The 14,689-nt window shown below is 36.0% G+C and overlaps 1 protein-coding gene across 1 annotated transcript in view; it reads right to left on the reverse strand.

Annotated features, from left to right (window-relative positions):
• LOC136035017 (intermembrane lipid transfer protein VPS13C-like) overlaps window positions 1-14,689 on the reverse strand; it is a 48,180-nt gene that overhangs the window by 19,494 nt on the left and 13,997 nt on the right. Inside the window, exon 5 of the mRNA XM_065716600.1 lies at window positions 4,836-5,138. Coding sequence (XP_065572672.1) covers window positions 4,836-5,138 — 303 coding nt within the window. The remainder of the gene's footprint in view (window positions 1-4,835; window positions 5,139-14,689) is intronic.

Consider the following 14,689-nt stretch of genomic DNA (forward strand, 5'->3'; position numbering starts at 1 on the left):
AAATATTATAACCAAATAGGGCCTTCCAGATCGATGCAGCATTGACTCAAAAAACCTTTTCAGGAGGCCAAAATGTGTTTTTTATGATTGAAGGATATTCTATCAATCAGTCATTTTATTAATATTAAAACACTATCACAAACGTAAAACGGTATTAATTCCAATGTCCTTCTCAACTCTATTTGAACGTAAAAAATCTGGGTATTAGCAGCCTAAAATTCAAATAATGTAGGGTTTACACAACTAAAGCAACAGGGCGTCAGCAAGTCCTTATGCAAATATGTAACTTTTGAAATACCTTGCATTGCAATGATATAAGAGAGTGCTTCGCATGCGTTATAGAATATACCCCAAGGGTAGTTATTTAAAACAAAAAATACCAAGCTGTTGATACTGGTAACCAGAGCTCATATGGCACTTGTGATGAGGTCGGAAGAGCCAAGAGCTAAGAGCTAATATCGTATGAGCTCTAGCAAAATTCTAAGAATCAATGGATTGATTTAAGAGGAAAATCAGAGGCTTAATGCCGGTTGGGATTTAAAATAAGAGCTCTGAGACACGAGCTCCTTCTAAATATGAAATTTCATTAAGATTCGATCACCTATTCGTAAGTTAAAAATACCTCATTTTTTCAATTTTTCCCCTCCCTCCAGCCCCCAGATGGTCGAATCGGGGAAACGACTGTTATAAAGCCAATTTGTGCAGGTCCCTGACATGTCTACCAATTTTAATCGTCCTAGCACGTACAAAAGCACCGAACTCGCTAAAGCACTGGAAATCCCCCCCCCCCCAGCTCCCCCAAAGAAAGCGGATCCGTTCCAATTACCTCAATCACGTATCTAAAACTTGTGCTTATTCTTCCCATCGAGTTTTATCCCGATGTCTCCACTCTAAGCGTTCTCCAAGTTTTCCGGTTTCCAAGATTTCTGTTTCCCCCCTCCAACCCCCTATCTCCTCGGATCCGATTCGAATTGAAAATGGAGCATTTGCGACATGAGATCTTTCTATATATCAAGTTTCATTAAGATCTGATCACCCATTCGTAAGATAAAGATACCTCAATTTTCACGTTTTCCAAGATTTTCGGTTTCCTCATACAACTCCCCCCAATGTCACCGGATCTGGTCGAGATTCAAAATAAGAGCTCTGAAGGACAAGATCCTACTAAATATCAAATTTAATTAATATCTGGTCTCCCGTTCGTAAGTTAAAAATACCTCATTTTTTCTGATTTTTCCGAACTAACAACCCCCCACCCAAATTCCCTCAAAGAGCACAGATCCGGTCGAGTTATGTCAGTCACGTATCTTGTATTTATGCTTATTCTTCCCACCAAATTTTATCCTGATCCCTCCACTCTAAGCGTTTTCCAAGATTTTCGCCCCCCAACTCCCCCCAATGACACTGGATCCGGTCGGGATTAAAAAAAAGACGTTTGAGTTACGAGATCCTTCTAAATATGCAATTTTATCAAGATCCAATCACTCCTTCGTAATTTAAAAAATACCTCATTTTTACTAATTTTTCAGAATTAACTCTCCCCCAACTCCCCCAAAGAGAACGGATCCGTTCCAGTTATTTCAATCACGTATCTAGGATTTGTGCTAATTTTTTCCACCAAGTTTCATCCCGATCCCTCCACTTTAAGCGTTTTCTGATATTTTAGGTTTCCCCCTCCAACTCCCCCCAATGTCACCGGATCCGGTCGGGATTTAAAATAAGAACTCTGAGGCACAATATTCTTCTAAATATCAAATTTCATTAAGATCCGATCACCCGTTCGTAAGTTAAAGATACCTCATTTTTTCCTAATTTTTCGAATTAACCGTCCCCCCACTCACCCCCAGATGGTCGAATCGGAGAAACGACTATTTCTAATTTAATCTGATCTGGTCCCTGATACGCCTGCCAAATTTCATCACCCTAGCTTATCTGGAAGTGCCTAAGCTAGCAAAACCAGGACAGACAGACCGACAGACTGACATACCAACAGAACTTGCGATCGCTGTATATCACTTGGTAAATACCAAGTGCCATAAAAAAACCATTACCATGACCGATATTACAGTCCTTTTTCTCTTGACGTAGAAATAGGCGACTATGTCTCTTGACATAGGCGACATGAGAAAACTCTACTTTAGAAGTACCTAAAGATCATTAAAAGTTTGGACTGCCCTGTTGTATTTGTCTGAGTTTTTGGACACGAAACAGAAGCCTGTATAAGAGGATGTAAGTCAAAGTAAAAAACAAACATAGAAATTTGTCATTCATGGGCCCCAACTTCGATAAATTGGTTAGATGCTGAACAAGTTCAAGAGGAGCTGTTGCAAAGTCGCATTGTAACCATAAGTTCTGAATTCTTTATATGTGAAATAAGCATGTAAAATAGCTAATATACATTTGAAATAATCAGAAACGTTATTTGACAGGATCAGTAAAAATCTAGTCTTCTTTATCTCTTCTGAAATCTTTTTGGAAATCTCCCCTTTTAAGGCAAAAAGAACCAAAAATATACTCTGAGTCTAAAATTATGTTGTTGTCGATTTGATTGTCGGATTATCAAAATATCGAAACACGCTTTTTGCATTTGCTAATCATTGGGGCAAGGAAATCGGAGATCAAAGACAACAATCATAATTGACAAAAATATCTAATAAAACCTCAAAAAATTGCATTAGTATTGGGGTGGGGGGGATCTCTGTCGTCTACAATTATATTGTGGCCGATTTGATTGTCGGATCATCAAATTGTTGAAGAACGCTTCTTGCATTTGCTAATCACTGGGGCAAGGAAATCGGAGATCGAAAGGCAACCACCATATTTGACAAAAAAATCGAATGAAACCTCAAAAAAAAACGCATAAGTATTATTGGAAGATTTCCAAGAAGAACTCTTGTCACATAGCTGTATAAGTGATGGTAAGAGTAAGCATAAGCAGCATTATTGAGAGCTGAAAGAAGGAAGGAAAAACCATATAATCGGGTTACATTTTTGGCCTACCACGACGATACCAGAATCAAAACATCTTGAGAAACAGTTGGTGTGTGTGAAGAAAAGAAGAATAATCAAACAAATATGTATAGAATAAGGAGTCTTCGGCTTTTAGAAAGAAAGATTACATAAAAAAAAACTAGTTTTTCTAACTGAAAGTAAGGAGCGACATTAAAACTTAAAACGAACAGAAATTACTCCGTATATGAAATGGGTTGTCCCCTCCGCAATCCCTCGCTCTTTATGCTAAAGCTTTTAATTGTTTTAAAAAGCAGAATTGTGGTAAAGAGTCAAACTTTAGCGTAAAGAGCGAAGGATTGCGGAGGGGACAACCCATTTCATATACGGAGTAATTTCTGTTCGTTTTAAGTTTTAATGTCGCTCCTTACTTTCAGTTAGAAAAACTAGTTTTTTTTATGTAATTTCTGAACATTTTTGAATTAATGCATGTTTGATTTTGGCTCTCCACACATGGGTTGTCACATGTGATCTTTATGCTAAAGTATTTTTAGAATCCCTCATATGCGTAATAATCTCTGTTCGTTTTAAGTTTCAATGCTACTCCTTACTTTCAATTGAAAAAACTTTTCCATGTTTATTTTTTCATTGTTTTTTTTATAGCAATTTTAGAAAATCCTGCGCCCTTTTCATTGAATTTCTGTTCCCCCATGACATATTTCTCCAAGGAAAAATCCTCCCACATAGCCCCCTCCCCTCAACCCCACCCCCAAAACCAAAAAAAATCCCGTGAAAACGACAGTACACTTCCCAATAACCATTATTATATGTAAACACTGGTCGAAGTTTGTAACTTGCATTTGTAACTCCCCCAGGGACTGTGGGGGAGTAAGTCATTCCCAAAGACATAGTTATTATGGTTTTTGACTATGCGGAACAAAATGGCAATCTCAAAATTTTTATCTGTTGACTTTGGAGAAAAAATGAGCGTGGGAGGGGGCCTAGGTGCCCTCCAATTTTTTTGGTCACTTAAAAAGGGCACTAGAACTTTTCATTTCCATTAGAATAAGCCCTCTTGCAACATTCTAGGACCACTCGATACGATGACCCTTGGGAAAAAAAAAACAAAAACAAACAAATAAACACGCACCCGTGATTTGTCTTCTGGGAAAAAATACGAAATTCCACATTTTTATAGATAGGAGCTTGAAAATTTTTCTATAGAGTTCTCTGATACGCTGAATGCGATGGTGTGATTTTCGTTAAGATTCTGTGACTTTTAGGGGGTGTTTTCCCCTATTTTCTAAAACAAGACAAATTTTCTCAGGCTCGTAACTTTTGATGACAAAGACCAAATTTGATGAAACCTATATATTTAAAATCAGCATGAAAATCCAATTCTTTTGATGTATATTTTAGCATCAAAATTCCGTTATTTAGAGTTTCGTTTACTATTGAGCCGGGTCGCTCCTTACTACAGTTCGTTACCACGAACTGTTTGAAAATAAACCATAGGTCGACAGAAGTGTGTTATAGAAGTATCTTCTTGCATTATAACATGGGTTCTACTTCCGTGTTTTCTTTATGGAATAGCTATTGTATATTGGTTTGTTTTTTTTAATCCTTTTTTTATTTTAGATTGCTTCCTCCTTCTTTTTAAGTTCTTATGTTCTTAACATATTATATTATATAACATTATTTTATGTTCTTGTTTTTTTGTAAATTCTCTATTTCTCACCACCAGTAAAGCATTGCTGTACAAAAGCGGAGTTTTCACTTCATTTTTCTTCTTTTTCCTTCTAACTGATCAAAGACTTGTTCTTTTTCAATTTATTCTTTTTTTGAAAAGAAGAAAAAACCCACAATCCACAATGCATAGGGCTTACCATCAGGGGTTCAGACATGAATGAGATGACTCCTGTTGAAAACTCTGAAACAAGCTTTAACGGGTTTCCTAGGATGTCTAGACCCAAGGCAACTTTATAGACCTGTTGGAGACCCTCAATCGTATAATGGCTTTGCAGGGCGTTCATAATCTGTTGCGATGATTCGGCCGTATTTTCAATTTCAAAGCTGCTGAATGAAAAGTTTGCTTCACTAAAAGAAGCTACGTTGACCGTTCTTAGGAAGAAGGCAATGAATTCTGGAATTTCACCCTGAACATTACTCAAAGAGAAACTGATTTGAACCTATAAACAGAAAACAGATTTATGAAAACATATAAAAGACCCAACCGAACAAAAGACAATTTTTTAAACATGTAGACAATTCATAAAGGTAAAGAGATGCTTCGAACTCAGGATAGGTTTCTGATATCAGAACAGCGGACCGTAGCGTTAGTAGTTCATGCTATTTTGAAGATGGCGATAAAGAATATCATGACATTCTGAAGCAATGAAAATAAGACTCTTGATAGATACGCTATTTCCAATGTTACTATTTCAATAACGATTACTTTTATCATTTATTGTCTTTTTTAACGTGCGATACATTGATGCCAGAAAACTCTCTGCCTTCTTCAATATCTATTCAGACTCATATAGAAATACAAAAGAAGCGTTAAAAACATTACATACCCAGAGAAATAAGGTCGCCAATATTCCCTTATTTACCACTATTTTCACCTTTATAACAAATTACACCTCTGTTTGATTTGATAACGTTTTGAAAAATAAGTATCATCCCCTTCGAAGTAAAATAGTACAATTTCCTGAAGTGTGGTTGCCAGATTTCAACGAAATCTGCATCTAAACCAATTTTAGCCACAATTCGAAGTAATCATACTCACGTCTGGAATTATGTAACGCCCAGAATGGGTTACTTACACTATTAACGTGAATTAAGTCAAGAAACTTAACTTCCAAGAAACTGGTGCAAAACGTTGTTTTATCGGGGCTTTAATTTTATATCCTTGATGAAATTTTCTCAGCCAATCACCCTGTTATTTGATTTCTACCATTCCTGAAGAGAAAACCTGATTCATCTTTTTTATGATATTTCCCAACATAGTTAAATAAAGTTCTCCCAGATTGGTTCTTCAGTATGGAATATAAGGCTAGTAAAAAAAAAAGAGGTAAATTCACTCTAATTTCAAGCCAGTAAAAAGACCAAAACTTTTAAGTCACAAGATTTTTTTAATAGTAGTTTCTCTGTTTTTCCGTGCTAACAACTCATAACAGCAAAAAGCTAGCTGAGACCAAACACCAGTTTTTTTGGCCTAATTTGAATTAGTTTTCAGCCAGTTTCATTTGAGCCAGTTAATTTGCCAGTTTATTTTGAGCTAGTTTTGGCTTAAATTGTATCATTTAAAATTCAACATTCCCTTAGGGAGAAGGAATGTGTAAAAGGCAGGTTTGAACAAGGCCTGGAAACATATTTATCAACATTTCTGCTTGTCATTAAGTTGGGAAGACTACAAGTTAAGTAAGACAAACGAATACTATTACGTGAATGGAATATAATAGCCTTCAGTTTGGGAAGCATACGGTTAACTAAATTCCTAGGAAACATCTGAATTTCAAATACCAGGTGAGCCATGGAACACCTGCCCTGATGCATGCACAAGTAAGTAAGTAGATCAGAAAAAAAATAGTCTCGACACATTTTTGTAGCATTTGTGATGATGTTCCTAATAAAAAAAAACTAATAAATTATCTATTTAATTTAAGTTATTAATAATTAATAAATAAATTATAATCTTAATATCCGTTGTATATAAAATATTCCGTTGGATAAGTTATCTTTATACACTGCTGCCTGTACATTGAGTAGATCCTCAATTCTCCAGTTGGATATGTAGCTGGAGAATTGTATTCTCCAAAAAGTATTGGGAAGTATAGGGTTAACCAAATTCCTAGGAAACATCTGAATTTAAAATACCCGGTTAGCCATGGAACATCTGCCCTGATGCATGCACATGTAAGTAAGTAGATCAGAAATAAAAAAAAATAGTCTTGACACATTTTTGTAACATTTGTGATGATATTCCCCAAACAAAATTTAATAAATTATCTACTTAATTTAAATTATCAATAATTAATAAATAAATTATTATCTTATTATCGGTTGTTTATATAAAATTCCATTGAATAAATTATCTTTATACACTGTTGCCTGTATATTGAGAAGATCCTCAATTCTCCAGCTGGATATGTAGCATGGGCTGGGATGGCAGCACGCCAAAACTTTTTGGGGGTAATTTATTTTCCTTTTTGTTAAATTGTTGAATTTTAATTTCACTTTTCAAGATAAGCATTTCTGCGTTTTAAAAAAAAGTAAGATAATCGAATATCTGGTCATCTGAACTCCCATTCTATTGAATCTTAATCTTGGCCAACAGAAATTCACTGCTTGATGTCAATTTTAGACTTTGAAATTGAATTTTTAGACAATTTGAAGTTCGATTTTTTAAGATTTTCTCAGGGAATCTAGAGAAAATTTTTATTTGAAAATAATTGTGAGCATACTTCTCTACGGACAAACATTCTTCAATACATCAAAGAAAATAATGTAGTTTGGTCGATAAAACTTCCAGACATTTTTAAAAGTTGAAATTTAGCTGATTCCTGAAAGTTTTATTCGCCTGGTTCTGCTGCTTTGTTCAGAATATCAAAGAAAGCTTGTCTGGAAAAGGATGTTTACTCCAAGTGCAAATGACGAGCCACTGCTAGTACTAACAACACACTGAAGAGCCAAGCCGCCAGAGTCCAATGCAGCTGCGCATGCTCCTGTTGAGCGTTGTCAATTGAAACCAAGTAAAGCTAGGTTCTTGACACATTTATTTTGGCTGCTGGCAAAATCTAGTTTAAAGAGCTCCATATTTATGCTAAGATAACGTGTACTATTGATATTCTTTTTTTTAGACGGGGATTCAAAGACATTCCTTTTTAAATAAGATTATGAGAAATTGAGAGATTTTTCGCCTTTAATCAGAAATACCTGAAAAATTAATATAATAACTCTACCTGAAAAATTTACAAATTGCATTCTCCTGTCAGAACTTACCTTACCAAAATAACTGTGATTATTACCATCCTACTGCCCAACACCTGCATTATTTTTGCGCCAAAAAAACTGCCGCAAAGGAAATTGCTTCTATCTTTAAATAACAATTTAATAAATAAAAAAAACTAAGTTTTTAACTGATAGCAAGGAGCGATATTAAAACTTAAAACGAACAGAAATTACTCCATATATAAAAGAGACTGTTCCCTCCTCAATGCCCAGCTCTTTACGCTAAAGTTTGACTCTTTCTCTCAACTCTACTTTTTAAAACAGTAAAAAACTTTGGCGTAAAGAGCGGGGCGTTGAGGATGGAACAGCCCCTTTTATATACGGAGTAATTTCTGTTCGTTTTAAGTTTTAATATCGCTCCTTATTATCAGTTAAAAAAACTTGTTTTTTTTTAAAATTTAATTTCTGAACGTTTTAAAATTAAGGCAAGTTTTGATTTTGGCTCTCCGCATATTAATAATTAAAACGAAATTTGCAAATTAATTTATTTTTATGGCTATATGGCTTTCTCATTGTTTCGATTGGACGTTTTTGAGAAAAAAAAGCGGGGTAATAGGCATAGTTACCCTCCAATTTTTTGGTTATTTAAAAAAGCAACTAGAACTTTTAATTTTTTACGAACGTTTTATTAGTAAAAATATACGTAACATACGAATTATCTTACGTAACGAACTTCTATATTCGTATGTTTTTATTACATATATGAGGGGGTTCAATACGTCGTCAATACCTCATTCTTTAAACTAAAGCTTAAATTTTGCCCCAATTCATTAAGAATGACTCCTGAATCACAAAGGCCGCAGAATAAATATTTGAAATTAATAAAGCTACTTTAGCGTAAAAGCGAGGTATTAGGAGGAGGTGAACCCCGTATATACGTAATAATTTCTGTTCCATTTAAGCTTTAATGCTGCTCTTACTTTCAGTTGAAAAAACTTTTTCATTTTTTTTCATTGTTCTTTTAAATAAAATGCTAAACAATCCTGCGCCCCCTTCATGAAAATTTTCTTCCCCCATGACAAATTCCTCCATGGAAAGATCCCCCCGTATAACCCCCTCCCCTCACCCCCTCCCCCTAACCAAAAAATCCCCCTGAAAGCGTCTGTACACTTCCCAATAACCATTACTATGTGTAAAAACTGGTCAAAGTTTGTAACCTGCAGCCCCTCCCACGGGGACTGCTATTACATAGTTAATAGGTTTTTTGACTATGCTGAATAAAATGGCTATCTCAGAATTTTGATCCCGTGACTTTGGGGGAAAATTAGCGTAGGAGGGGGCCTAAGTGTCCTCTAATTTCTTTGATCACTTAAAAAGGGCACTACAACTTTTAATTTCCTTTAGAATGAGCCCTCAGACGACATTCTGGGGCCAATGGGTCGATACGATCACCCCTGGAAAAAAAACATAAAAAAAACAGACAAATAAACACGCATCCTTGATCTGTCTTGTGGCAAAAAATGCAAAATTCCACATTTTTGTAGATAGATACTTGAAACTTCTACTGTAGGGTTCTCTGATATGCTGAATTCGATGGTGTGATCTTTGTTAAGATTCTATGACTTTTAAGGGGTTCCCCCCTATTTTCTAAAATAAGGCAAATTTTCTCAGGCTCATGGCTTTTGATGGGTAAATCTAACCTAACTTAAAGTTAACGAAACTTGTATATTTAAAATCAGCATCAAAATGCGATTCTTTTGATGTAGCTATTGTCATAAAAATTTCGTTTTTTAGAGTTTCGGTTACTATTGAGACGGGTCGCTCCTTACTAAAGTTCGTTACCATGAACTGTTTGATTATCGTCGACGAAAACGAATTTGAGATCTTGATCAAGGTCTTCAAAGTGAACCATGAAAAATTGGTTAAAAAAAGAGCGAAAATTTTTGGCGAAAAATAGTCCTACAGCATAATAAAATAATGTAGCCAATTGACGTCAATGAGGCACTACGACCGAATTATTCATTGACTAGTTTGTCTCTCGTTTCGACTAAATCAGGCAGACCCGTTGGTATTTTTAGTGAGACCCTAAATTCGGAAAAAAGGGGGCCAAAACTTAACAAAAAATAGATGGATTTAATGAGCAAATATTTTATTTTCAGTAAGAATTACTTAACTGCTGTATTAACATATTACATTAGTCAATGATATGTACGTACCATAACACTTCGTAATGGGTAGTGGGGGGACATCACTTTAAATGACATTGCAGTAAAAATTTTCGGGATTATCCTCCTTAACCGCTTCAAGGGACAAGAGAGAAAAGAACTCGTGAAAATCAAGCCGGCTTCCGTCCTGATAGAGGCTAACTGACAATATTTGTTGCACTCCGCCTCATTATCCAGCAGTTTGAAAGGTATAATTTGCCCCTGATGCTGATATTTCTCGTCGCCTTTGATTCGATCACTCACCAAACAATTTGGAAAATTCTTAAAAATGATGGAATACCTCTGAAATTTATCGAACTACTTAAAGCACTACTAGGGTTCTGTGAGCCGAGTTCGAGTTTACACAGAAGAGACTGAAGAATTGCCGGTTGAGCTTGGAGTAAAACAAGGCTGCGTCCTGTCTCCGACTCTGTTTACCTACTGTATTGATTGGGGGCTTGAAAATGCGTGATCTTCTCATCCAGAGGTTCAGATTGGACAAAACCTCTCTCTTGGAGACCTTGAATACGCTGATGATGTCGGAATCCTCTCAGACCTAGAGAAAGCTCAAACTATGCTCGATGAGGTAGTTACTTGGGCAGATCGCATTGGCTTGATAGTCAGTACAGGGAAGACAACATTTATTGCAATAAATCACACTGATCCTGTTTCATTAACTGTAAATCTAGTAGAGTTGGATAAGGTTAACAGCTTCACATACCTTGGCTCCCAGCTTTGTACTGATGGATCTTCTGACGTCGATATTCAACAGCGTTTGCAGAAAGCACAGACGGTCTTTGCTTCCCATAGAAAGCCGCTGTGGAAGAACTGGCGCAAAATAAGTGTAAGAACTGAAGTTCGAGTCTACCTGGCTTTGATTCGAACAATCCTTCTTTACGGATGCGAGAGTAAACCATGGATATTTTCATGTTTATTTGCTCATTTAAGCTACCACGTGAAAATGAACTTAAGCTGTTTGAGCATAACTGTCTGCGTAGCTTTCTCAGGTTAAATCTGAATGATCGCATATCAAACGTGAATATTCAACGAATCTGCGGTATCAAGAGATGCGTTGCCATCACGATCAAGGAGCGTCGACTGAAATGGTTGGGTCATGTCTTACAAAGGTCACCAGAGTACTTGCCTCACCGAATCCTTCTAGCTGAGCCACTGAACTCATGGAAGAGACACCAAGGAGGACAGTGGAAAAGCTGGTGGAACCTGGTTAAATTAGACTTTGAACCTATTAGGGGGTTCAGAAAGTTTGGTAACAGATGGACAGCTCAATGGTTCCCATTTGCAAAGCAGCTGACAGTAGACCGCACTACATGGTTCAATCAGGTCTCGAAGATCCTTGATATCGGGCAAGATGGAAATACCTGATTCCCACCACAAGTAAAAGTACCAGGAAGTACTTTTGTCCATATCTACCGTTTCAAAGAACATCAAATATCGGTTTGACACGTTAACCATTTGTAAAATATGGAAATTCGCTATCCAATTTTGCCCTAGTTTTCCCAGTGTAGTCTCATCGACATCTAGGGTTTAATAATAAGGTCTTAGTCCAATAGCTGCTCAAACCCTTATGCCAGGTATTGGGTTGTCTTTCAAAGAAGCAAAACCTCCTAATGTACCTCTAAACGGGAAATGTACCTAACTAATGTACCTAATGTACCTCAAAACCTCTAAATGTACATTTTCAGAGTGGAGCATCTAAGATGATTTTAAAAAATAAACCATTTCTGACAACAAACTCTTCAAATAAACTAAAATCCTAATAGCTATTCCTAGCTTGAGGCTTTAGTATAACCAATGTAATTACAATAGGTACTGAACACTTTAAGTTGTACTGAATGCATAAGTGAACCTTTTGTATTAATCTTGTAGGCATTTATTTAATGTCACGAGAAGAATTTTGCCACATTACTGGAGAAATTGCGAAGGGGGAAATGACAGAAGGGGGAAGAATTAACCAAAAAAGCCAGCTCATGGGCTCTGTGGCTATTTCCTCAGGTTATTATTATAATTGTAATACAAATTATTTCTAGACAGAAAGGCAGTGTGATCAAAGAAATTCTTTTATGATTATTATAGAATGTCCTTCAGTATTCTTAGCATATTAGAAAAAACTACTTTTGGTCCATTTTCGCTATTTTTAGACAAATCAAACATAGCCTTAACATACTGGCCACTTTTAAAATATACACTTGGCATTTTTAATTTTGGAATTTCTGCACAATTGATCAGATTACGCTTCACATTTATGGTTCTTCCACACTACGTCATATTACCTCTGACACTAGCATAATTTAAGACTTTACATTACGTTACATAGTTTTTGGCTTCACACAGACTTTTTATAACATGACATAACGTAACGTTAGGTTATGTAATTCGATGATTATTGTTTCATAGTGATATTCAGAATGTTTTTTTCTCATAGTTTCTATCGCTTCAAAGTGTCATGTCTAATGTTCATTTGTTAGTAATAAATAAATAAAATAGATCGAACAGAGCAAATTTTGTCGTTAATACAGGCAGTGCAGAGTAGACATGAGCTCTACTTATAACTTTACCCTATGTAAGCTTAGGCTACTGTATGTAAAAATCAATATAGTAGCAACAAAATAGAATTTATAGATCAGAAATTAATAAATTTTGAAAATAAATTAGTAACTTTTTACTAGAAAACCTTTCATAATAATTAGAAGATACTAATTCCCGTCTCAATTCCATATTTTTAGCATAGTTTCCTTTAGCATAGCGTGATGATTTTAGACGATGATTATGATGGTTTAATGAATTTTCACGTTAACTTAGTAGGAAAAGACTTGATTATCTGTAAAATGTTATACTTAACGTACAATAACTTAACCAAATAGGATAGAATATTAAGTATTTAATGTAAAAACCATTTTGATCTTAGATTTGACCCTCCTCCCCCCTCTCGAAATCTTTGTCCGACCCCTAAAAAAGCCAAAAAATGGGTATAAACAAATTTCTGATGTCGAAAGTAAAACAGTTCAAAATAGGATGAAACCTTTTTATTGACAGTGAATAGATATAAATTTATTTAACTGGATATTTTGAACACATATACAGTGTTCATCATCAGCAGTTAATGTCATCAATATTTGTTATAACACAAATTGGATCAAAGTCAAAGTTAGCGATCCACCTGCCAAGTGTTTGGATGGAGCTTTCACTGAGGGGTCTATAAACTATTTTAACCGTTTTTGGTTTCGGTATATTATTTCTGCTCTTTGGTTTCCACCAGAGATTGTTGTGGTCTGACTTAGCGAGTGGTCCGAGGGAAACTGGTGGTTCATAAAATACCTCAAGATTCGTTAGTATGAGGTCTAGTATACTTCCACTTTCATGAGTGGGAACATCGACCACTTGTTTTAGATCCAACACACGTGAAATCCACTTTTTGTCGGTTAAGTCCAGGTCTCTAGCTATGATGAAAGCTGGATTACTGAATTGTTTCCGAAAGTTGTCAACTTGATGCTGCAGAAACGTCACTAATTCACGTCTGTTGCAAGCACCTTCGGGATAGTATACTGCAGCTAGAATGATACACGAGTAAGTTCTTGGTAACCCTCTCAGTCTGCACCATAGCCAGATTGTTTCATGACAGGAATCTGAAGGGTTATTAAGTTGTCTGCATGGCAAGTCTTCACGGCAATAGATGCCTACTCCACCTCCACGTCGTGTGTCTGTTCTGTCACACCTGGTATTGAAGAAGTTCCGATAGCCTCTTATAGCGCCTGTTTCAGTAATATCCCAACATTCGGTAATTATTGCTAATGGTGTCGAGTTGATGCGTAAGACAAGTTCTAACTCGTCCACTTTATTCGTCAGTGACCTGGAATTGCACAGAATTAGGCTTGGGAAATTTATTTTGGCACTTAGAGTGACAGGTTTTAGCACAGGAGGGGGGTTATCTGAGCTGTTCGAAGCTTCGTCGCGGTAGTAGGGCTTCAATGTTGGTACTGTTGGTATAGGTTCTAAGGAATTTATAGTAACTAAGCATGTCTCATATTGCTTATTCTTTGACTTTTTGTTCCACTGTCAATGCGAGCTATACTGATTACTGGAATACTGTGATCACCGTTAAAGTACAAGGCGCTCTCTGCGTTCTCGGACCCTTGTACCTGCGCGCTTGCCGCACCATTTCTTTTTCTTTTTTGGCTTAAGCTGAATAGTAGTGACATCTTCGTAAGGTTTGTACAGTTGGTATGCGGTGAGAATTTCAGTAATAGATGGCGCCAGCGGTCCGGATTTTAAACGCTTACTTTTCAGAATGCTTTTTAGGCTAACATCAGCTTCTTTCTTCTGATTTTTTTCTTTCTTCCATTTTTAGATATATTTGTAGCAACACAATCACTTCATAAGTTATTGAAATTATCGTCACTCGAAAATAGGTATATTTCAAAAACAAACAAGCTAAACTAACGTAGCATGGTATGCAAGCCTCAACGGCGCAACACCATCTACAACATCCGTTTAGTTTAAAGAGGTATCCCTATAAGTAAATTATTTCTTAGACAACACTGCTTTTGCCTTTATAAGTAAAATGA

This window comes from Artemia franciscana, chromosome 13, assembly GCF_032884065.1.
Source record: "Artemia franciscana chromosome 13, ASM3288406v1, whole genome shotgun sequence".
Classification (NCBI taxonomy): Eukaryota; Metazoa; Arthropoda; class Branchiopoda; order Anostraca; family Artemiidae; genus Artemia; species Artemia franciscana.